Raw genomic sequence first — 25,468 nt, 5'->3', positions numbered from 1 at the left:
TGATTACAAATCAGATAAGTTTCAGATCATACGCAATCCTATTAATGGCTCTCACTTCACTACAATTAAGAACTGTTTACATCTATGTGTTCTCTCAAACAAGAATGCACATGATAACCTTATTTCAAGTTTACTGCCTATAATGTTGTACGGCTATTCAATCCTCAGACATATTGGGACTCTTTGGGAGTTCACCTGTAGGTGTCAACAGTTGCTCCACTCCACATTGCGATCTTTACAATTTAGCACAATATGAATTTGGGTTTAAATAAAGGCAGTAAAATGATAAGTGTGGCATAGAGAATAAGGTTAGAGAAACCAAGGAGAGAGAGAGAGAGTAAAAAAGATAATGGACAGGCATACAGGACTTGCAGAAGCATGATAATTATGATACACAATTTGCCTTACTTGCGGCAACTGAAATTAATATTAAATATCAAGCTCCTGCCCAAATAAGCCAGACTTGCTAGAATTTCGCAAAGCTACAGATTGGGCTGTATTAATGGAAAATGGAACCTTTTGCCAAGATAAAGATCTGAGAAATAAAATTTGTCTTGCTAAATAAATTCACATCCATGCACCACTTTATGTCTGGAAAGATGATTGTGCTCATCCTACGTCCCTACGACCGTGCACTATACATCATTTACGCTCTTCTCGCTTATAGTATTTCAATGGAAGATACTTATCAATGATGCTTTGAATGGGAAGCTCATATTGTTTTGAATCTTCAAAAGTTATTCATTTCTTTGGCATCTTTGGATAGACTTTATTTCCAGACCTTGCGATTGGAATGAGTTCCTCCCTGTATTCCATTGGAAGATACTTCTCAATGAGGCTCTGTAGAGGCTCCTTGTCCGAGACTAGGCGTTGCCTAAAAGCAAAAAGAATATATACAATTTAGCCATTGAATGAAGCAGCAGGCATGTGATATGTATATATTTACAATTTGGGGCCCTGTCTTACAAAATGGATACTGGCTGATTATGCTTTAACATCCATTTTCCATAGTCCCTGGGGCCCATATTCTCAAGTCCGGATTAACTTTAACTCAGGGTTTAAAGTTGTGGTTTAAGTATGGATAACCAATTGTTACATAAATCACTAACAGTAGAGATATCATATTTCAGCTCATTTGGCTCTCAAATCCTTCATAATTGTCTAGGAATTATAAACAGGTGATTGTCTTCACCATCAATGAATCAGGAAAGAGCACAGTAAACATGAGAAACATACAACGTAATGAAAATTTCAACAGTTTTGGCTTCCCATGATTTTAGTACAGAGTTAGTCCATGGTCTAAGTTAAACCTGACTTCAGAATACAGGCATATGTCATTTACACACTTCCTCACTCACTCTCCTATGGGTCAACCATTAGTGTTATTAATATAATCATAAAGCTACATACCTATGCATGAGGAGTTCAACATCAGCTTGCTCTATGGTTTGCCTCCCAGCATGCTTACAATAGGCCATCAGATCTTTGGATACGTTCTTGAAAAACTTACTTGAACTGTGAAAGGTACAATTAAAATGAACATTCCTACATCACTATGTGCTATTTCATGTTTTAAATCGTCTCAGTTGGTATTTAATAAGGTAACTTACCAACTCTGGTTTAACTTTTTAAACCTTTATAAATCCAGCTATTACTATAATATATATAACACAACAGACCATAACCTCAGTAACTTCAGGTGGTATCCATATACGGAAGCTATTATATACCGGTAATGGCAATGGATGACTGAAACATGTGGAACTCACTGCAAATACATTGCACTTCCTTTGTTAATTGATTTGCCTAGCAATACTCCGTCAATTATTAATGTAATATAATTTGAGGTGGATCCAGGGGGAGGGGGCCAAGTGTGACTTAGGGTTTTATGAATATGGCCCCCTTTAATCAGAAACATCTGACAGCTAAGAGGAAGATCCCATCTACGATTTTTATTTTTATTTTATTGTAACATATTTATTCAGGATAAAGATACACATGATCAGTCAAGGCTGTTTCTTACTCACACTTCATCAAGCGCAGTCAAGGCATTACGGGGAACTCTTGCCTTGGAGAAGTGTGTGAAGATACCCCTTGTCAGGCTCTTAGGTAGGCTGGGTGCAGTTGGGGGCTTCCTTGATCCTGGAACTGCAGGTTTCTTTGGGATATCCTTCCGGTAGACAGGAACCGGGCCTTTCCTAGGAATTATGTGTGTGATTGGTTCAAAGAGAAAAAAAAAGCTTAATGAAGTTCTGGTACTAAGATATTTTTTTCCCTGCTTCACTAGTGCATATTTGAATCTTTTCTAAATAAATTCTTCCCCCAAAATGTTCAGCAATCAGGGATAAGGGCTGAAAATTTTCCCCTTATTCCCTCAATTCCTGATTGTAAGAAAAATCCAGAAAACTTATCCCATTGCCTACTGGAACTGGATATTCCCTGTACAAAATCTACATGAATCTCAAAAGCTCAGTATCCTATGGGTTGATTCCTTATCTGACAAAATTCCATTACGAATTGCAAAATTGCAGCAATATGCTAGAGTGAATTTACAGTTGCAATGAACTACAAATTTCAACCCTGTAGAGGCAATGTACTATAAATTGTGAATTCATTGCAGCAATCATACAATAATTTGTAACTTCATAGCAATACTTGACCTCAACAGTAGTATTTTTAAAAGATATGTTTTTACTGCGAGATTCCTACCTGTTTGACGTCTCTCTGAGTGATGTTGGTCTCCTAATCTCTGGGGTAGGGTGTTTTCCTCTATCCCTCAAGTGTGGTGTATTCAAAGGAGAGGCCATGTAAGATCTCGAACTAAAGTAAAAGACAAGGACTCAACAGAATGAAAACATGATATAAATATGCATGTACTTAATAATCATGATAATGACAATAACACCAACAACAATAGTCATAATACGATGTTCCTATTAAGCACTGCATACTACCCTGGCTCTCGCTTGTCTACGCTGATCAGGCGCTCAAGTATTCCAAGGAATATCTCCTTACCAGTTTCCCATTTCCTACACCTGGGCTGCGTAACACAAAGATTAGCGATCAATCCCTAAATGGACTGACCAATCAAGATCAACGTTACCCGCGCATTTGGTTGAAAATACTGACCAGGAACCAATCAGAAGTATTCTTTCACATTTGCCATTCATCGCTAAGCTTTGTGTTACAGAGCCCAGGTAACCATTTCATAAAGCTGTTGATGGTGATCCTTTCTTACGTGCTAACCAATCACCAATGAACATAATGGTGTATACCTTTTACCACAAGAAAGGATCACCAGTCGTTTTTAAAGTCGCTCTTAGCTTATAAACAGCTTTATGAAACACCCACCTGGTTGGAAAGTGGCAAATGAAAATAAATGCCTTGTCAAAGGACAAGAGTGGTGCATTGAGAGCTGAACCCGGACCCTGTGGTTCATAGTCTGGAGACTTACATACAAAATACAGTGGAAATGGAGGAAAGCGGCTATGCAAGACGCCTTTGAAATCCACTATAATCTAAGGCTTTCATAGGGGCATTCCAGCATTTCACTTAATTTCATCTATGATGAATGTGAGAATTAATACTGCTGTTCCTACTAGTAACAACACCAACATGCAGATCACTGGAAAATGCCTCCATATGCATTGATCAGAGAAGAAAGAAGTTAATAATGGCAATCTTAACACTGATTCATTCAAAAGATTTCATATGTAACAAGTATGGTTATTAAAGAGGATTTTAATTTGATGCAGACGAGTTCTTTTTTTAATGGGGTGATATTCCAAAGTGCAGGGGCAGAACGGGCAAAACTTGGATACAGCAATTAGCAATGAATAGATGCTTGCAAAATTCCTGTGTGAGAGATGCGGCTTTGAATTTGGGTAGGGTGCCCTAGTAAAATCCGATGTGACCAATGAGAAGATACCGGTAATTGCTTTGAGTGAGGAAGGTCAACCTATTGGATTCAGTATCAAAGGTGTCGAGAGTGTACATTTTCATTTCCTTTACTCCACTTATTAGTTTGATTTTACTGGGTTGGTTCTTTAATAAACAGTATGCTGAATCATTACAAATGAAAATAAAATACACATGACAGATTCGTATTAACAAATTGTTCACTAATGAAACAAGATCTTGCTTACCCCTTGATAGCACTGTGTAATTGTGTCGGTTGAGTAGGTGCAATGACATTTTCCTCATCAAAGACACCATCATCATCTTCAATATCCATCTCTTCTTCCTGATCCATTCCATCATCAGGCGTTTCATCGTTTGTCTCATTGTCCGTTTCATTTCCTTGTGGCAGTCCCTCTTTAAGAAGACACGGCATTTATTTTATTTCATTTCATTTCCATATTTTTCATTTTCTGACTTGCCACTGCAATGACAACAATAAGTCACCCACAATGAATTTTGAGATTTTTATTGAACCTGACACGGCAAAAAGGTTTAAAATGAAAATTAACTGTCGAAATCTGTAAACAATAACCCAAACAAATACTTGATTGAATGTAAATGCAGAATGAATTCAGTGAAAGCTTCAAAAAAATAAGAAAACAAGGTTTTAAGTTTGGGGGTTCATTCAAGCATGAGATGAGCACACTATGCAATCTCAATGAAACTTCCAAACAGTCCAGAAAAAAAGTACTGTTAGAGAAACTCAGTTATCTTGCCTTTTATTCGACATTGCAACTTCAAATTTTAACAGTATAATTAAGAATTACTCTTTCAATAAATTCATTTTCAATTTTTGATTTTTTGGGGGAAGACCAATTTCTATTGTGGTTACTTAAAGAAAGCCTTCCCCTGTGACTTGTTAGTTTTGCGGTAGCGGGTCATATTTTTTCAGTAAACAAAACAACAACAAAAAGTGACATATCTAAGATAACAAATAGTAAAATTTGAAAACGAAAATGACATCAGAGGCCAACAAAAAGCAGAGCATGTAAAGATTGGGCCCCTGATGTACAAACAAACAGATATATCAATACATACGATACCAAGACTGAAGGGGAGCGTTAAGGGGTAAGGAAATGGTGAATAGTGATGTGGCGAATAGTTTTTTTTTCTTATGAAAGATTATAATAAATATGAAAATACAATATTAGGTAAGATTTGTTTGATTATGAGCATATTGTTACCATTAATAACGTTAATGAGTTTTGAGGAACAGGAAGATTCACGACATAGCTCTTCATCAGTGAGGAAGAACAGTGCATACTCCTGACAAAAAACAGGGCACACTTTTCAAAATTTTGATGAAAAGATTAGACAATAGTCCTTTTCAGGACTACTCAATCTACATGGCGTAGCTGTAAACTGCTTCACCAAATTATAGAGCTTTGTTCAATAACTTAAATCTCTTCATCACCTTCCACTGTCTTTGATTCGTCTTGTCTCGATTCCTCCCGCCTCGATTCATCTTGTCTGGATTCATCTCCTCTTTCTTCATTATCTGAGTCACTATGGGAGGAATGTGGTACCCTTATGGTCTCCTGGCTGGCTTGCACCATGATGGAGTCTTCCTCTAAGGAGCCACTGAGGTGGGATGCCTTTGAATCTATGGTACATAAACAGAATATAATTGATAATGATCATAATAGTGGGTTCTCATAAAGAACTCCTGTCTGTCATGTAATACATGACCAATTTTTGTTAGCGGTAAGCTAGAATCTATTTGATATTGAATGCACAGGCAAAACCATTGCCAATTTGACAAAACTTTTTTTAAAATCAACTTTGTACTACACAATGGGTGATTTCAAGTTCAGTGTTGGGAGCCTGAAAAATGCTGTTGAACTAAGCTCAGACACCGAGTTGGGTTCAGAAGTACGATGCCAATTGCATTGTAGGTAGCTCATGATGTCATGCCGCTGCGCTGCCAATCATGATCTAAGCAAGAAGTCTTGATGATGAAAATGAAATCAAGGAGAAATTGCAGTAAAATCTCATCGTAAAAAATGCAAAGGCAAGAATCACTTCAAGAATCCGAGTATATATTATTGGTCATTAAAATAGCTCTAATGATTCGCACTCATCATAACTGTTAGAGCCAATGTCAATATAATATTTTTTTTCAAACTGTTCATTGCCTGTTCATGAGTTTGGGATCACCAACTCCACACCTGACACTGACACTCTAGTATACCATATAATTTTCAGCTTTGCAACTTCAAAATTTTTACAGTATGAAGAAGAGTGATTGTTCTTTCAAACACCGTAAGCCAATTTTTCGAAGTTTTTCTTTTGAAAACCAAAATACTATTTTTCATATTTAAAAGGAACCTGCCCTGGTGAATTATTGTTGATGTTGGGGTGGAGGGTCACCTATGACCTACATATTGACTCTCTAGACATGCATATAAGTACCTCTCATCTCTGACACCGAGTCATCTGGGACCTTAGCAGATGGAACCTGGAATGATGAATTCTCTAGCAGCAGCGATCTACGGCTCCTTGAACTACGACTTGACCTTTCACTAGCTGGGTCTTCAACAAAACTCTGTATTCTATAGCCTTTTTTTGGCTATAAGCAGAAAAAAAGAAGATAGTACCATTCATTAGAAGAAGAAATGATTGGTTCCATGTGCAGACATGACCCTATCATACATATATATATTGCAGCCTAATGCCTACACAATGACCAGTGATAAGCATTCATGAGTGAAGTACAGTGACCAGTCATAGCTTTATGTTAGAAATGTATCCAAGGTATCTTGTGAGTGTAATTACTATGTCCTCCATATTTTGTACTCCTTGCATATTTCTCCCCTTTCTTAAAAGATTATGATCTGGGCCAATATTCATAAAAATATTGGCAATCCTTAATTATTCTTGTACTTACAGGTGAACTATCACGCCCTTCTTCTGCGATGCTATCCAGCTGTGTTCTGTTCCCAGTGGCATCCCTAGACCTTTCCATCTCGTCTTCATCCGTTGTGACCTCACTCTCCTCTTGCCCGATCCTATCTCTCACTCTCTCTGCAAATTCCTCCCTGTCGATGGCATGTTGTCTTCTCCCTCGCCTCTCTCTCTGCTGCGGTCTGATGAAGCGTGAGAGAGCATGGTCGATGGGAGACTCTACAGAGGATGAGTTTGTGCTGGTAAAACAAGATAATTTGAGTATTAAGGTTAGTAGGTCATTAATGAGGACCAGTAGTTCTGTATGTCAAACACTAGTAATTAATCATATGGATACATGTAACAAATCAGCAACTGAATAACAAGATAATTTATTACAATCATCATTTAAAAAATGTATTGAATATTGTGGTCAATCACGCTCACAGGACACTACAGGCAATACTGCTACCAAAGTGTTTGCACAGAACAACAAAAATCATCAAATCCCATAACTACGAAAATCATCAAATATTTGTACACTTCAATACTGGCTTATACAGAAACCTAAACAAGGTAGATTCATATTGAATTTCAACAAAGTATACAAACAAAGGTTACCTCTCAGCTCTGTCCTGAAATGCATTCCTTTGTACTGATGGTGTAGGTTGCTTGAGAGGTGAAGAGCGTCTGGTACCTATGTGCACTGCAGGTGTCTGGATGTCAGCTGTAGTCAAGAAAATAAATCATTGAATCAAATGAACGAGTCCTCTTCTTATGTCCATAGGATGAATGGATCACTCTTTTACTAGTGTTGCCAAATGCCTTTCAATGAAAATAAGCCCAAAATTATACCAAATCTAACAAAGAATGTTAAAAAAAAATCAAAACATAGTGTGAACATTTCCATTGCACGAAGTTGGCTCAGTCGGTAAAGCGTCTGCCCGTCGAACCAAATATCGTGGGTTCGAGTCCACCCCGGGAGGATGACTGAAGCCAGTGCGTTGTGTGTAAACGTCTCTCCCGTTTCATAGATGCAGGCTATGTTACAGTGGAAAACACTCTGTCCCTCTGATAGGACATTAAATGGAGGCCCCGTGTAAAGGAGAATCACCATCTTGGCACGTTCAGAACCCACTGCACTATTCGAATAAGAGTAGGGGGAAACCCCGGTGTAGTGGTCCACCTGCATTTCCCAACCAGTTATCGGGAGGAGAGACATGCGGGTCACAGTTCTGTGTGCGCACCCTTCTTGGCGACCCAGATTGGCTGGCTACTCCAATGCGCCTCTGAATGTCTTTGACAGATATATGGTGCTATACAAATGATGTGCATCATCATCATTGCATCATTTCTTTTTTATTCAAACCTACAATTCACGTTTTGCATTTGAATGATTTCAAATACATGTATAAAAAACTGCACTGGATAAACACTAGAATCATCAAGTTTGCAAAGTAAAATTTGAAATCAAAGTTTGTTTTTCCTCTCTTATCCACAAGATTTCAACTCTTGTACATGTATCTATTCCCTTATCAATATTCATCTATTTTTAGTGCCTGAACTTTAAGAAAAATTTTAGGATTTGGTAAATCCATAAAAGAGTAAATATTGCTAATCTGATTCATCATATGAACTAAAAAGCTAACCTGCTTTCAAGAATCCTGTGATAAGCCCTCTTGGTGTTGGGTTGCTACCACCTGGAGTTGCTAAAGTCTCTAGCCGGTTAGATCTACGTCTGTTTGATGGGGCAGGTTTGGGGAGAGTACGTGGTGTCTTTGCACCCCTGACTGATGAAGGGGTTGCTCCAGGGGTGCGAGAGGGGGTCATCCGGGCCCTCTTTCTGGGCGACTGACGAATCGTCTGTGCCGTTTGGAGGAACCCCTGGATCTAAAATATCAGGGTCAAGAATAAGAGAATTGTGTTTGAGGAATTAATAAGTGATTGCTTGGGAGGAAATGTCTTTTGTCCAAAGTATGAGAAATTGCTTGTTACACATAAAGTAATTCCACAAGAACAGTTAAGATATAGTTAAAGGCATTGGGTAACATTGACTTTAAAAATCTGAGCTGCAAGGTCTCATTTGTCACCTGTGAAGCACTAAAAAAAAAATTGCAACTGAAAATGCAAAATCACTATTAAGTGCTTCAAAACAGTGTGTATTTACTATGTAAATGAACCGAAACACAACCACAATTTTATTCCATGTCTTGCAATTAGACTCATCAGGAGATAAATTGAATAATTTTTCAGTCACAGATCAACATGTATTTTGAACTAGTCTGCATGAATTTGTCTGTCTGAATTTGATTTTTCTGGATGTTTTCTTGTTAACCCATGAACAATATAAAATGCAACACATGTCATCAAAGTTCTTGATCTTTTGTAGAATAAGATCTAAAATGTTAACTGTGACTTTACTGCATTCCATGTATGTCACATGTAGTTATAATGCTAAAGAGTTTGATAATCTCACCAGTGTCCTTGGAGTTACATTGTCATCTACTGCCAGAGATCGCCTCTTATTTCTCCTTACAGAATCCATACCTGTAAAGCAGACCAAAAAAAAAATAAAAATCATACCAAAAAACTTTGCTCAGGCAAATTTTCACAAGTTAAGTTCCTGTCACATCTGATCATCTTCAGACTTCAACGAGATATTGAACGAGTAGCTGGGATCATTTTATTACCTGGCTTAACCCTATTTTAACTGAGCCATTTCAGACCAGGCTTTAACTGGGGAGGGGGTGTCACTTTGACCCCCTTCAAATCTCGGCCACTGATCATGCGATCGCCAAGTAGATTTGCCTCTCATTTTTCCTCCTCCTTTTTCATTCCCCTCTCCCTTTTCTTTCTCTTCCTCCTCCTTTTCCTCTTTTTCTCCCCCCCGACCTCTTATCTTTTTTTAAGGGGGGTTGATCTGCATCTGCACTCAGCTGGGGCATTATCATGTAGCTGTGGAGTAGGCAAGTCTTGAGAATTTGAGCACTCACTTGCATCTTTTTGTACCAAAAAATACATAGATTAGAGGGGGAAAGTTTATTTACTTGCACACTGTATGCAATCTTTTATCAGATAATGTATATACACTTGCACACTGCACTTCACCGGTACAACAATACACCAGACGGTGGCCTGCACTCATCTGTTTCCAGAAGAAAAAGAAAGATATCAGAATATATAAAACCTCAATCCTATTTGGCAACGCAAAAAGGATGAAGAGGGAGACTTCAATAAGAAAAGGAAGGGAGAAAGACGAAAGAAAGATGGTACGTAAGCATCGCCATCGAGGCGGAGGTGAGGTTCGGGATATTTATCAGCAAATGGCAATGCACGCATCGTCTTATTAGACATCTAGCACTGCTCATATCAATGTCGTAGCTCAGCTTAAAGCTACCATAACAAAGAGGGCACGATGGCAAAAAATACATTGGTGAGTTACATCCCATCCCGTCCCATGTTCTCACAATATTTTCTGAATTTTTTGGTTCATATCAGTTTTAAAAGAAAAATATTTCTCGACTTATGAAGTATGAAGGGGAGCCCCATGTCTGCACACCTAAAACTTAAGATGAAACATGAATTTATTTTTATTCCACAAAAGTTTTCAGTTGATGATACAGGTAGGTATTATTATAAGTGTGCCAAAAATCTCATAAAATTTGAAAGAAATAGATCTAGACCTACATGATTTTCTTGGAAAAACCTTCAGTCATTTTCAGATTGAACAAAACAAAGGTGCCCCTTGTCTGCGCACCTGTTCACTTTACACAAGATTCAAGGATATTGATGAGAAAGGCTGCATTTTGAGGCCGTCACATGAAATGCCATAAATTCATTATTTTTCCACCATGTTTTTAGTCAGATTCTTTAATGAATATCTATGTATTTCAGGTGTAAATTTTGTGGTCGTTGCGTATTTATTCGAATCACGCTGATACGCATGTGCGCAGCAGGCACTGCGTAGACTTAGGCAGTTGGGGCAATTCATTAAGGTATAGCCATAGTTTAATTTAAGTTTCATTATAAAGCCCAGCCACTATGGAGATCATATTATAGGCACGCGCCCTGGCTCGATAAAGAGTAAGCCCACGTTAGTGATTTTTACTCTCTATTAACTAAAAGACTATCTATTTAGCTAGGTCGTAGGACTCCCATGGCTAGTTGCACCGTCCTACTTAGACCAAAAGCTTCAGTCTTTGTTATGTTGGTTGTTCTGCTGAACTTCATTGGCTCCACTCGCCAATGTCCGACCGAAGTTCTAACTTGATCTGTACAGGGACTCAATCAGTCAATGGGCATGTTTATGTACGAATCACAGTTAGTATCAAGTTAGGATAAACCAGGGAAGTGGGACTTGCGCGATAGCCGAAGTCAATGTTTTTTCCCCTTTTCATTTTTTTTTTCTCCTATTTTGGTGCATTTCAGTCCAAAACGGAATTAATAATCTATTGCCTATCTAGTATTGGTCCAGTTCTTTATAGGATGAGTGGGCCTACATGGCCTACTAGTACTAGCTAGGCTGGGCTAGGGCCACTCATGGTTTCAAATCGTCTCGTGTGTGAAGGATTCATATGCACCTGGTGCACGCGAATCTTTCACACCATTTTTACTAAAATAACTATGACTTTACATCATAGCTAATTAGCTATGACTTATAATTTTTCTATAACACTTACCGAACCATATCGATCGTTTGTTGAATTCTCTATGTTGTTTGTTTTAATAAAATAAGAGCATTTTCGTGATCTTCACGTAGATGCCTCTTGATCAGCGTTGATATCAACTTTTGCCTAAAGAGGGCACGCGATATTATTCACCAAGCCAGTAGGCACTTAAGAACCAAGTTTGAAAGGATACTCGTAAAATTATGTCACTCTCGCCGATGAATATTCATTAGATCGTGGTCGTGCGTGTTCAATACACACCGAGTGCATGCATGCAGAGAGTTTGTATTGAACACGCACGACCAGGATCTAATGAATATTCATCGCGAGAGTGACATAATTTTACGAGTGTCCTTTCAAACTTGGTTCTTAAGTGCCTACCGTACCTTTGTTTACGGTGTTGCAAGCTAGCTGCATTCTAGGCGATCAGCATTATTTTCTTGCTCGTTCAATCCACTTTCATCATCATCTTGTCAAAAGATGGCGTACTTTACCAATAAGTATATACATGAGATGCAACCTGTTGATTTTTGGTACAATTTCCTATTACGCGCTGACGACTTGAATTGAGAATGTTCGATACGAAAAATTGCTTTTCGATTGTTGTTTGCGTACTTTCCACCGCAGTATTAAGGACGGATCGAACGGAGTATCCTGGTTGAGACTTGGAGGTAAGCGATAAAAACAGTTTTATAAATAATTTCCAATTCATTTTTTTTTAAAACTAAAACTATTAAAAAGAAATCATTAGTGGAGAAATACTGAAACGTTTGGCGTTTTTTATTCCCTCACATTCGTGTGATGAATGAAAACGTCAAAGTCCACTATGAAACCACATGCGTTGTGCGAGGTTAGTAATACTAACCTCGCATTTCGCATCCTCGCATGTTGTGTGAGTGGGCTAGGGCCTACATGTAGGCCTATTTTTAATTTTATGAAATAAAGACAAAAACGATGAGCCCCGTCTGGGGATTTTGCGTTGTTAACCCCCTATACTAATGGTGGCTACACGATTGTGAGCCGTCTGTGTACGAGGAGAAATAAAAAATAAAATATTAAAAAAAAATCCTCGAAAGAAACGGCTGCCGAGCTGCCAGCCATGTCAGCTGTTTACGTCCGACTTGGCACGGGTCCGGTCGGGGACACTCGGCGGTACCGAAGGTCGCACTCCGTGAGGCGGAATTACGCGGGCTATCCACCGCCTCATCATCCACCCCTCTTTGAGCAATATAGTATAAACTGGTACATAAAATCATGACTCAAATGATGGAGGTAATACCATACAATTAACTCTCTCTCTCTCAAATAATTGAATGAACTGCCACGAAAATTTTTAATATAAAAAATTGCTTACCTTCTGATTATTGACAGTGTAATCCAAGCAAAGTTTATATTTCGCGGATGTTGTTTGCTGCCCTCTCCCGGCTGTCGCATCGATCAGCTTCGTGAACTACGTTTTTTGTGTGGTTTTATATGGAAGCTTAAAAGTGCCACCGAGATGTTGAGATAATTATCTCGGGAAGTCGACATCTTGATAGCAAAAGATAAGATGACGAGATCCTGGATCTCATCATGTCGACATCTTTTAGAAGAGATGATGAGATGACAAGATCCTGGATCTCATCATGTCGACATCTTTTAGAAGAGATGTTGAGATGACGAGATCCTGGATCTCATCATGTCGACATCTTTTAGAAGAGATGATGAGATGACAAGATCCTGGATCTCATCATGTCAACATCTTTTAGAAGAGATGATGAGATGACAAGATCCCGGATCTCATCATGTCAACATCTTTTAGAAGAGATGTTGAGATGACAAGATCCCGGATCTCATCATGTTGACATCGTTTAGAAGAGATGATGAGATGACAAGATCCTGGATCTCATCATGTTGACATCTTTTGGAAGAGATGATGAGATGACAAGATCCCGGATCTCATCATGTTGACATCTTGTAGAAGAGATGATGAGATGACAAGATCCCGGATCTCATCATGTTGACATCTTGTAGAAGAGATGATGAGATGATGAGATGATCTTGTCATCTCAACATCTCTTCTAAAGATGTTGACATGATGAGATCCAGGATCTTGTCATCTCATCATCTCTTCTACAAGATGTTGACATGATGAGATCCAGGATCTTGTCATCTCATCATCTCTTCTACAAGATGTCAACATGATGAGATCCAGGATCTTGTCATCTCATCATCTCTTCTACAAGATGTCAACATGATGAGATCCGGGATCTTGTCATCTCATCATCTCTTCCAAAAGATGTCAACATGATGAGATCCAGGATCTTGTCATCTCATCATCTCTTCTAAACGATGTCAACATGATGAGATCCGGGATCTTGTCATCTCAACATCTCTTCTAAAAGATGTTGACATGATGAGATCCGGGATCTTGTCATCTCATCATCTCTTCTAAAAGATGTTGACATGATGAGATCCAGGATCTCGTCATCTCATCATCTCTTCTTAAAGATGTTGACATGATGAGATCTGGGATCTCGTCATCTTATCCTTTGCTATCAAGATGTCGACTTCCCGAGATAATTATCTCAACATCTCGGTGGCACTTTTAAGCTTCCATAGTTTTACCTTGGGTTTTGATGATCATGGAGGTAAGCATAATTTCTTGCGGGGGGGGGGGGTAGGATGCGTAAACCTTTTTTTGAAAAAAAATCGACTGCCCTCCTGTTACGTACGGCCATGTTCATGATTCTGTGTTAAGTGGGGGATATAACAAGTAGTTACGCTAGTGGGGGGGGGGCAGTCTGCCCCCCTGACGAGCCACAACCCATGTAAAGGACGTATCCCTGCCCCCATGATGAGCTCGAAAGACCTTTTTTGCCCCCCTGACGAGCTTAAAGACCTTTATTGCCCCCCCCCCCCTGACGAGCTTGAAGAACTTTTTTTTTGCTTGTCAATTTTTTTGGCGGACGGTTCCCCCCCCCCCGTGGAAAATCCTACGTACGCCTTTTTTGTGCTTTTCATTCATATTTTTTAATATTATTTTTTTGCTTGTGAAATTTCTCGGTCAATCTCCTCCTTTAAAAAAAGCTATATCCGCCCCTGGTGTTACAAAATAAAATCACAGCAGGCAAGTATCGAAGGTAATTATCAACGCAAATAATTGAGAAAATCATAATAGTTTAAACAAAATATTTAAAAAAACAGCATACACATTATGAGTATCTATACACTGGAAACAATAGAGCACATTCAGTGACAAAGTTGGTAGACTGCAGGGGCGGCAGAACGTATTTTCGTATGGGGGGGGGGGCAAACCCAAAAAAGGGCATTTTGGTGCATCATGAAATTGTGTGGATTGTTTTTATTAATACCTCAGTCACATTTGCTCTACGGCGCGGTGGCCGCACGGTGAGTCGAAAACAGCCGTTTTATTCATGTAGCTCTGGTAGATAAATGTTAAAACGGTTGTTTTCGACTTGTCGAATAGCATCCTTTGAGCAAATGTGACCGAGGTATGAGTTGAGCAACGTTTTTTTGTGATTTCTGATCGAAAAGATATTTCAAATCTGAAGTTGTAAAACTCGCGCTTTGTGATATTCTTACCAGAAAACTGGACATTCTAGGCATTTTATTTAAACAGAAACAGAATGACTACCTTACTAAACAATCGGATTGTTGCAAGCACAAAACACGAGCCAAAAAAATAATGTGTGATATTCCAACCTGAAAATCTAACATTCTAAGCATTTTTGTATGAACAGGATGAGTATCTTACTAAACATTAATGATGCGAGCGCGAAGCACGCCAGAAAGTTGTGATTTTCTCACATGAAAATTGGATATTCTAAACACTGTTTGTAATCAGGAACAGAATGAGTACCTTAAAAAAAACTGATGCGAGCGCGAAACACGAGCCAAAAATGTGTGAAAACTGGACCGTATTCTATGAATTTTGTAACCATAAACAAGACAAATATACAAGGACTAACCCTTATACTAAACAATATGAAAGTGCAAAGCGCTAGCCCCAAAAATTGTGATTTCTAACCTAAAATTTCATTTTGAAAAAAGGGCATTGTTTCGTACGGGGGATTTTTTTGGGGGGGCACTTATATTGTATATCTATCTATATATATATATATATATATATATATAAAACGTTTAATCAATAATCAATCAGTCATTCAATCAATCAATCAATCAACCAACCAACCAATCAATTCAAGCATCAATCAACAATTCGATCAATCTATCACTTAATCAACGAATCAATCTATCGATCGATCAATTGACCAATATTATTGATCAATAAAATTCAATAATCAATCAACCAATCAACATACGTGCTTCAAATTGCAAAGAGGCAGAGATGCAGCTGTATTACACGACCTTATTGTTTACAATGATTTGCACAACACATCGAATTAGAAATACAAGTTACCCAGGGTGCAAAACCCACATTTTGGTTTAGATTTTCATTTGAAAGGTCCTATAGTTATAATCAATGTATGGTCCATGCTATGGGCAATCTCTCTTGGGTGGACTCTTCCGTAATTATTAACCTATACTTGAGCACTGTGTACCACGGTGTACGTGTTTACATGGAACACAATATGAAATCACATTTAGTATTTGTTATTTATTTATTCATTATATTGTATTTATTTCATACTGCAGGGCGGGCCTATAGAGATGGCCACTATTAAATTTGAGCATTTGAAATATTCACACAGTCGACAATGTGAACACGTTGTGAACAGTCACACTGGAAGGGGGACTCTACTGCACAGGTCTAGGCATCCAATAACTGGCGGATCCAAGGGGGAGGGCACAGCCGGCCCGTGCCCCTTTTAAAGCCATAATGAAAATTTTTAATGTAAAAATACCGTTTTTACCCAAGTGTACATCCCCCTTTTGAAAGTGAGGACCCTTTTTCTTGCTTGTCATAAATCATTTTCCACGGACGAGATGACCTTCGATTTTAGGTGGAAACCTCTTTTTTTTTTGCTTGTCAAATTTTCATCGGGAAAATGTGGACCCCCCCCCGCTGGAAAATCCTGGATCCGCCCCTGTCCCATAGGTCCATGAAGATCATGGGGTGACCATTTAAATATCACAATAAGATGGCATATTTTATACACACATTTACAGGACAAAGGAGTGTATGTGTATGGGGCGGGTGGGGGGTTGAAATCCTGCATCAACCCGCCGCCCCCCCCCTTCCATGTGCTCTGCCCGAAAGGAAAGGACAAATTTGTAGGTACTTCTTTTTTGGACATCATAAAACTAAGAAATCCGACACAAAATTTATGTTTCAAACTTGGTTTATTTCTTAATTAGAGCAACAATATTTTTCCGACACAAACTTTGTTTCAAACTTGGTTTATTTCTTAATTAGTACAACAATATTTTGCAATTGCCCATACACATTTATTTTGGCCTAGTCTATACTAAAAAGCTGGTGCAACGATCGATACTGGTTTAAAACCATATTTAGGAAAGTAACAGATTATATACAAAATTTAGTCAAACAAATAATAAACATTATTAATCAAATATATTCACTGCGGTACAAATCTAACAATGGATGTCATTTGTCTTACCATTTCCAATATTGTACCAGCGTTCGTCTGCAAGAGTCCTACCAAAATTTACAATCATGATTTTACCATGGATCTTGCTATATTAGGGAAAGTTTTGGAATGTCAGAATCTGAAATTTACCACAGCCGCCCCTTTACTTGAAAAGGAAAATGGAATCTTCAAGATTTACCCCATCCCCTCAGTCATCAGGTAGGCCTAATTTTTTTTTCCAAATGGTTAGAAGTGACTGTCAGTCCGAAGTATCATAAAGCTGTTCGTAAATCCATATAAGCTGCAACTTGATTTTTGAAAGGCGTTTTGGTGTAAGTTTTTTTAAGGGCTGACGACAATATTATTCTGAATTTAAAATGGGAACATCAAGAAAGCAGAGTAGTGCATAATGTTTTTAAGCACCGTGAGATTTATGAAACACATCTGTGAGAACAATCTCGTTTAGAAGAAGATGGGTAACTTCAAGACTTCGTGATCAAACACTGTGCTGTCACCGGACACGCTCACCTGAAAAAAGAGAAAAGCATTGTTCGATTGTACAAAGTAATTGTTGGATTGTGATTAATCTTTTCCGATTACCCCCCCCCCCAAAAAAAAAAAAATAATAATAATAACAATAAAAAATAACTAAATAAAAATAAAAAATAAAATTTCTTTGCAAAGCTCGGTCCAAATAAAATGATGTAAACACTTTTCCAGGATAAAGAGGTGCACAAAAGAAGAAAGAAAAAAAATGAGGACAAATTGGGTCGCGTTAGGGATGGAGGTGGACAATTGCATTGGAAGTTAAAGGGAAAGCTCACCTTGGAGAAAAGCTGATTTTTATAAAGCAGATAATAAAGTTGGTGAAGGTTTGAAGAAAATCAATTAAAGAATAAGACTTCTAGATGATTCTTAATGGGCCTATTTGAATTTGAGACATCGTAACTATGAGATCAGCTGCCCCAATACATCAAATACTCTTTTATTTTTATGGAAAATGATGAATAGAATATTTTCTATAGGAGGGGTATTACATTGTATATATGAATGATGATATACTCCCCTCCCGAACAGGTAAAACCAATTTGAATTTTTTAAATAGAAAATTGCATTAAAAAAATTATATCACATGACACTGAAACATAAGTTTTTATGTGCTGACTCTCTCTTTAACCTCATACACCTTCATAAATCATCACATTTTACGCGCAAGCCCATATAGGCCAATGAATGTCTCCCTGCCGCAAGTCAATAAACCAAATACAAACAATTTGTAGAATATTAATAATAGGCCTATACTCTGTAATTTGATGATATACATGGGCGGAAATCTGTCCCCAAAGGTAGGGGAGACCAGGGGCTGAAAAATTTGTCAAGCAAAAAAAAGGAAAAAAAAGGTTTTAACCCTAAATTTAGGGTCATTTAGTCCAAAATACATGTATTATTTCGATTGTGAATGATGAAAATGTTCTCCATCAAAAATAGCAGGGGGACATTTGATATTATGTCCCCCTACTATTTTTGGTAGGGGGGACGCGTCCCCCCTGGGATTTCCGCCCATGATAATATAGTATGGTAAGGCGAAACCTTATCTATAAAAAGTATATAGCCTACTGAAAAAAAAACATACATCTTGTACAGTTCAATGAGAATGAGATAGTGGTAACAAAGCTCACCGATTGGTTGCAATAGCTTGGTAGAGTGAACCAACGATCAGGATCGGGTATGGAACGGGTCATGTTTAGTACTCCACTGGCAATCACGAAAGAAACTAGGAAAAACACAATTATCTCAGTTTTTAAGAATAATCCTATAAAAGAAACACATTTAATTTGAAGTAAATATGAACCAAATGTAAATAATTAGGGGAGTGTTCTTCCACGTTCTGGAGAACCCTATTAAAAATAATTTAAACAACGCTGTTTACTATGTGAACCGCACAGTAGTTGTTTAAACATTTTAAACAAGTGTTTAAAATCTCAAACAACAAAGTCTAAATTCAAATATTTAATTATCAATGATTTAAGTATGGTTATTAGGTTTTAAACTTAATAACCCAGCACTCAACCCAGGTGAGGTAAATGGGTACCTGTAGGGAGTTATTCCTCAGGAAGCTGTGCGCTGTGAACGCCTAGCTTAGCCGGGTAATATAGGAGCGCCTTGAGCAAACAAGGTGCGCAATACCCTATATTATTATTATTATTATTATTATTAAACACTTGTTTAAACTGTTTAAACAACTACTGTGCGATTCACATAGTAAAAGGCGTTGTTTGGATTATTTTTAACAGTGTATAGCGAGCAAGCATCGAACCACCACACAATAAACCCCTTCCAAAATGTATTTATTGAATAGAATCTCATAACATTTGAATGAAGAAGAAAACATAGCCAGTGCACCTATACTCACCATCCTGTCCACCGCTGTTGACCTTGCCGAAGATAGATCCTCCCGTAGGTATACAGGATCCATGGACCGTGTTCAGAGCTACCACACCGTCTAGAGGATCCTTAGGACTGGTATAGGTGTAGGACCAGGTATCTACCTCCAATCCTTTGGCCCCGCCCAAGAAGAAGGTGGTCGAGAAATCTGCTCGCTCTTTTTTATCGATAGAATGAGAGGAGAGGAAAGTTGTTGTTAACACGCGCAGTGTCTGCAGGCCTCGATGCATTTTACATAGGGCAGGTATATAATATAGCACCAGGAGCTATTAATAGTTCTGTAATAGCTCCATGAGAGGACCAAGGATTAAAAAAATCTCTATACCAAAACTTGAAGTACTCAATGGAAGCATGAAAAGAGCAGATGTATGTAATGACATTACATTATTTTGTTGGTCTATGTATATAATATGACAATAATGCAAGTCTTACTACTTATTTGTCTTTCAATCTTCTCAATTTGCATTTAATTTCATAAGCAGTGGCGTACCGTAGGTCACAGCATGGGGGGGGGGGGGCACCAGCCCCCAAAAACTTAGTTGGCGCGCAAAGCGCGCCTCATTTGCCAGGTATACTGACCTAATATCCCGCCTAATATAGACATTTTAAGGACTGTGTTATTAAACGGATATGTATCTTAATGATAAAATAACGAAGCGCGAGCTGAAAATTGTTGATATTTAGACATAAAGAAGGATTATTATAAGCAAATTTTTGTAGTCCTGATACGTACCTGTCTCACTAAACCCCGGGGGGGGGGGGCACTTCCATTCACGAGTGGATACCATGCGCGACCATGGGGTCTCGAAAAGCACCCTAGCCTAAACACGTAATTTCCATATTCTGACAATGCACCCTTAACATGTTTAACAAGTATTGGCGTGTGAAACAATACCCTTAACAAGTATTGGAAACAAAACGATACTCTTGGCAAATATTACCTGAAATGAACCCCTAAACAAGTACAGGAATGTTTTATTGTTACGGGTCCTTCGGTCGTCGGCTTTACCTTATTTGGTTTAGTACGACCCCACTTTCTACACCTCGCGCAAATCGGACTCTAAACACGAAGTGTTGGGGCAAAAAGGGCATCCTTTATAAAACATTTTAATTTTGTTTTATCATCCCCGCAAATTCGACCCTAAACACGTAATCTTATTAGCAAAATAGATACCCTTTTTTCATTATTTTTGTGTTTTTGACACCCTTATCACGTTACGTACGTAACGTGCCCTATCGTGAAAAAGACATCCTTTCTACGTGTTTTTTTTGTCGCGCATGGTATCCACTCGTCAATGTAAGTGGCCCCCGGGTACTAAACAAACTATGCGAGCGCAAAGCGCGAGCTAAATATTTTTATTTGATTGACCCTAAACAGGGTAATTTTAATAACTATTTGTTTAGGAATTCTTTAAGAGCATACGTACCTCACTGTAGTCATCTAATGCGAGCGCAAAGTGCTTGCTGATTTTGTTAGAATTAACACATGAAGCACTTTTTGTAGTTATTGTAATCATATGATACGTATCTCATTAATTGCTAAAAAAATTTGTAGTTCAGATCTGAAGAGGGTCATTCTGAGGCTTGTTTAACGTTTTCAGTCATCGTTCCAACGCTTGTTTTTAGGAATTCACTAAGGCCATACATCTTCGCTAACTAAATTGATGAGAGCGCGAAGCGCGAGCTGAAAGTTTTTTATATTTTGATATTCAGACCAGAAAAGGGGACATTCTAAGGATTGTTAGTAGGAATGACCAGACCTATCTCACCGATCCACTAATACGAAAGTAAATACGGACTGGAGCTGATTCATATTCAGACCTTAAAAGGGGGTAGTCATGAAAAAGAAGGATATGTCACTACATAAAACAATAATAACTCGCCGAGCGAGGAAATATATTTGGTGTATATTGACTTGAAAACGGGATGTTTTGTATATCTCATAAAACAGACAATGTCGTTCATATAAGTCTTACCTGGTACGCAAGGACTTGGCTCTGGTTGATAGGCCTTCCTCTTCAGACAGCTCCGTGTAACTTCATGTATGATCCATTCAGTATCCTATAGTCAGTGATAGTGAAAATGAAATTAATAATGCGAATGCAAAGCGCTAAAAATATTTGATACAGGCCTAGACATACTGACTAGAAAAGGGGCCACTTAGTAATACGAGAGCTGTTTGTGGGAATTGATTAAGATGATACGTATCTTGCTGATAAAATATTATGAGCGCGTAGCGCAAGCCGAATATATTTGATATTCAGAACTTGTTTGTAAGCATGTACAAGAACGTATCTCACTGAACACAATAATGACAATTACAATCGCGAACGGAATAATGCATTATTGACTTGAAAACGGGATATTTGAAGTTCCATTTTAACCTTTTTAACAGAATCCTATCTCCCTCAATGCAAAGCGAACACGAAGCGTAAGCGACATTTTTAGTTTTCTGTAATGGCCTGAATTTGTTCTTATTTTTCCTACCTATTCCCCTTCCTTTGTTTCATTCACTTTTCTTCCTTTTCTTCTCTCCTTCCCTTTGTCAGACAGATTTGAAAGCTAGACAAGTAATTTACAATGGCGGCACATACTATTTTTAAGCAAGTATTTATGACACAGACACAAGTCGCACAATTGTTTCTCCTCTTACCTCCTCATATTTTTGGACCACACGGTAGACATGCGAGCTTTTTCCGTCGACATTGTTCACGTACATGGTATATCCAAACCTGCGATTGATGTAATCGAACGCTCCATAAGCATAGGTGTGGTATCCCTCTGGACTACCATTATCTATGCCAACGGTTGCACCTGCACAGAAAACAAGCAAGAAATAAATTACATTCGAGCACTGGAGTATAGCTGGGGAGGGGGAATCTGGGTTGACCACCCCCCCCCCCTCCTCAATAAAAGTTCCACCACCAAGAAAAATGAGATAAAGAAAGAAATGGACAGGGAAAGAAAGATATATGATATCATTTTCTAAACATACGTTAAAAATCTATCAAAATGATTAATTTTTCGTACAGAAAAGATCAAAATTACTTTTCAGGTTCGCTCGCTTGCTCGCGACTTAAAAAATTGTTGTCCCATATACCAATGTTTGGCACCTCCTCATTTCTGTTTTTCTCATTACGCCACTTTTCCAAGCCCGAAGTATTTACAGACAAAGATGGGGGCATGACGTTACCCATATATTTCACCATTGCTATACGACCAAACTTATTTCTGGTGATTTTTTTTATTCATGTGAATAGAAGAATCTTTGATGCTTTTATTATATCCACTTCGAACAGAATTTGGGCACCATAACAAACATACTTGATAAATCTGTCATTGAATTTCGTAGGCTTTCCTGATATTGTAGTTTATCGATCCATTATGCATGTGCATGTATACAGTTTCATGTTTTGTTTCTTGTAATTATGCAGGATAATTGAAACAAAAATGTCTAAAATCACAATTGATGTCATCAAGATAGTTTTGCTAACTTGAAATAAATCTGATATCCCCTTTCGCATGCGACAATAAAGATGCAAACAAGGCCTCGATAGGAATAGGCCTAATCTTGTTTAAGGTTTCCCTTAATTGGCTTATTGTATTAATTTAATTTTTATTAATCGACGTGACGTATTTTATCTAAATCATATGCTCAAGATTTCGTGTCGTAATAAGAGGACGGTGTCCTGAGCCTAAACAAAAAAAATATCCACTTCCAATGTAAAAATAGATCTAGGAGCTCTTTTATTTCATTACTAAATTATTATCATAACGACAGACCGACCAAATTTCCCTCATTGCGGCAAACATACATTTTGTATTAAACCTGAGTCATAGAACCAAGCACAGATCGGGGGGGGGGGGGGAGAATGAAGTGTTCACCTCTAAAGGGCTACATGAGAGGTGCCCTTTTTCCACCCTCCCCCCCCCCCCCCCGATTGGAACTGAGGATATCAGATTTTTATAGGGCGAAAATAAGGTCCATTTTGGCAACAATAAAATTTCCCTCTCTAGAAACAGTACCGATCAATAAAAAAAATAAATAAAAAATGAGGGAGCCAGACATGGCCTGTGGGGCAGAATTTCTGCAAAGCTGCGAGAGAGTGAAGTGTACGAAAAAAAAATCTGGCAATTTTAGTACAAAAAATACTAATATTGTAAGAGATCTATACGTAAAACTGAGAAAATGATATTATATTTCACACTTTTCTCTCTATTACTCTGTTTTTCTTTTTCTGGTCGTGCAATTTATATGGGTCCATTTGGCCCTAAGCCCCCCCTCCCCATCTGTAAAACTGTTACTAGAGATAATTTGGAAGTTATCCTATAAACGGAGGTCTGGGGTTCGAGCCCAGAGCATGTACCACACGTCACCACTACCATTATTCCATGAACGTTCATCCTGATTGGTGGTTGGGCTATGATTTATCTTTTTGATAATTAATCTAGTAACGTCAAAATTTCATGTTTTTTTTATTAAAAAAAACAAACAAACTTGCTGTCAGGATGAATTTGTTCTTTTATAACTTACCATTTCCGGCCATGATCTGACGAGGTCCGCAACATTGACGTGCACTGGCCAGAGCCACAAGGGCAAAGAATATTAGCAGCTTCATGTTCAGATTCTGTATAGAAAAATGGAAAACATGTTTCAATCAACAGCATAAATGTGTGAAAACGTAAACACATTGACAAGTTTTTCACGATTTTTTTTATTGTAAATGACTGAGCACCTGAATGATTCGATTCTCATCGGGCGACTTTCTCCAAGCGTAATCAATTGCAAAAATCTTCTGATGCAGCCTACTCTTGACAGTTTCTATATAGATCGTAGGCCTATACTATTTGATAAATGGCGTATAGGGGCAATGGCGGGGAGGGGGGGCTCAAATACTCCACTCTGAGGGGAGCACAAGGGAGGAGGAGTGGAATGAGAACCCAACATGGAGCGGAAAGATCAAACCACCTTACAAGTTGAAAGGCTAACATATAAACTTGATGAGGGCGGGAGATGCTCTAAGAGACAAGGTTTGATCGATTTGCCGACCAGCATCATTGGCTGGAAGGGGAGCGATAACACCTATAACTGCCCTGAGTATTTTCTCCTAGATATTATAGCCACTGATTTTGACAAAGCAATCAATACTATTGCTCTACTCAGAAAATATCTTATTTTGTTCCCTCCCACCACTGCATAAATATGATATATGGTAGAGTCAACAAATAATTTTACAATTCTAATAGGTCTACATTTTAAGATTACGTGATCACACTGTTGCATTTTTGGTAAAGAACCAGGGGCAGTCAGAGCAATAATTCCGTACAATTCCATTTTTGAAAACTCCAAACAAAATTGTGATGTCAAATCCGCACCTGCGTAAAAGGAATATGGAAATGATAGCATAGAATATGGGTATACGAAGTACGAATTATGGCGGCATTCGCTGTCCATACAGATACCAGCTGCTCGCATGAAAAAATATAATCATTTTATTTGAAATTAAGAGAAAAGAGAATAGTAATTTACTCACCTTTCTTAGCGAAAAAAGAAATAAAAAGTTGGCTTCGTCAACTTTCTTCGTAGCTGAATGTGTCAGGAACCGTGTGGCCAAAGCGGTGCATTCTTGCAATATTTATACCCTTTCGCCCATTTAATTTCAAGCGATTTCATGAGGCAATATTTTATTTTTGTAACTACGCGCCAATTAATTAGTTCAAATTAATAAATGTCAATACGATATACTCTTATCACCAAGCACATGGCAGCCAAAGTTCAAAGATAATTGTGAATTGTTCGTGGGTCAGATTACAGAGCATATTGTATGAAATAAGGACCTATCAGTTATTAATAATAATCACGCGATGGTGGATCAGCACCGCACCCAGTTAAAATGGTGTGATCAGATACTTAACCCATCAAATGCTGAGCTCTGCAAGTACCAGGAGGGGACATAT

General features: G+C 38.2%; 2 protein-coding genes across 2 annotated transcripts; both read right to left on the bottom strand.

Annotated features, from left to right (window-relative positions):
• Positions 1 to 342: 342 nt before the first annotated feature.
• Positions 343 to 12,941, bottom strand: LOC121407444 (centromere protein T-like). The gene is made up of 12 exons (XM_041598515.1): positions 12,865 to 12,941; positions 9,320 to 9,390; positions 8,493 to 8,733; positions 7,465 to 7,570; positions 6,848 to 7,103; positions 6,373 to 6,529; positions 5,375 to 5,563; positions 4,146 to 4,314; positions 2,710 to 2,820; positions 2,028 to 2,198; positions 1,411 to 1,515; positions 343 to 874 (listed from the first exon to the last, which is right to left on the bottom strand). The coding sequence occupies exons 2-12, from the start codon at positions 9,386 to 9,388 to the stop codon at positions 742 to 744; spliced, it is 1,707 nt and encodes a 568-aa protein (XP_041454449.1). The 5' UTR covers positions 9,389 to 9,390; positions 12,865 to 12,941; the 3' UTR covers positions 343 to 741.
• A 3,857-nt stretch (positions 12,942 to 16,798) lies between these two features.
• On the bottom strand, positions 16,799 to 25,138 carry LOC121407443 (development-specific protein LVN1.2-like). The gene is made up of 7 exons (XM_041598514.1): positions 25,045 to 25,138; positions 24,045 to 24,138; positions 22,164 to 22,324; positions 21,487 to 21,571; positions 19,479 to 19,667; positions 18,745 to 18,839; positions 16,799 to 17,593 (listed from the first exon to the last, which is right to left on the bottom strand). The coding sequence occupies exons 2-7, from the start codon at positions 24,127 to 24,129 to the stop codon at positions 17,528 to 17,530; spliced, it is 681 nt and encodes a 226-aa protein (XP_041454448.1). The 5' UTR covers positions 24,130 to 24,138; positions 25,045 to 25,138; the 3' UTR covers positions 16,799 to 17,527.
• Between the last annotated feature and the right edge of the window lie 330 nt (positions 25,139 to 25,468).

Source organism: Lytechinus variegatus, chromosome 2 (genome assembly GCF_018143015.1).
Source record: "Lytechinus variegatus isolate NC3 chromosome 2, Lvar_3.0, whole genome shotgun sequence".
In the NCBI taxonomy this organism is placed as follows: Eukaryota; Metazoa; Echinodermata; class Echinoidea; order Temnopleuroida; family Toxopneustidae; genus Lytechinus; species Lytechinus variegatus.
Note: the sequence above shows the minus strand (reverse complement) of the source record. Positions and strands in the feature narration are given on the sequence as shown.

Bases quoted from the DNA above. Each gene is read 5' to 3' on its own strand.
- LOC121407444 (XM_041598515.1), bottom strand. From the start codon at position 9,388: ATGGATTCTGTAAGGAGAAATAAGAGGCGATCTCTGGCAGTAGATGAC. The intron at 8,734-9,319 runs GTGAGATTATCA...CTGATATTTTAG, and splicing joins ATGTAACTCCAAGGACACTG to ATCCAGGGGTTCCTCCAAAC. The intron at 875-1,410 runs GTATGTAGCTTT...TTTTGCTTTTAG, and splicing joins GTTGAACTCCTCATGCATAG to GCAACGCCTAGTCTCGGACA.
- LOC121407443 (XM_041598514.1), bottom strand. From the start codon at position 24,129: ATGAAGCTGCTAATATTCTTTGCCCTTGTGGCTCTGGCCAGTGCACGT. The intron at 22,325-24,044 runs GTAAGTTATAAA...TTTTCTGTGCAG, and splicing joins TCAGATCATGGCCGGAAATG to GTGCAACCGTTGGCATAGAT. The intron at 19,668-21,486 runs GTAAGACTTATA...TCGATAAAAAAG, and splicing joins GCCAAGTCCTTGCGTACCAG to AGCGAGCAGATTTCTCGACC.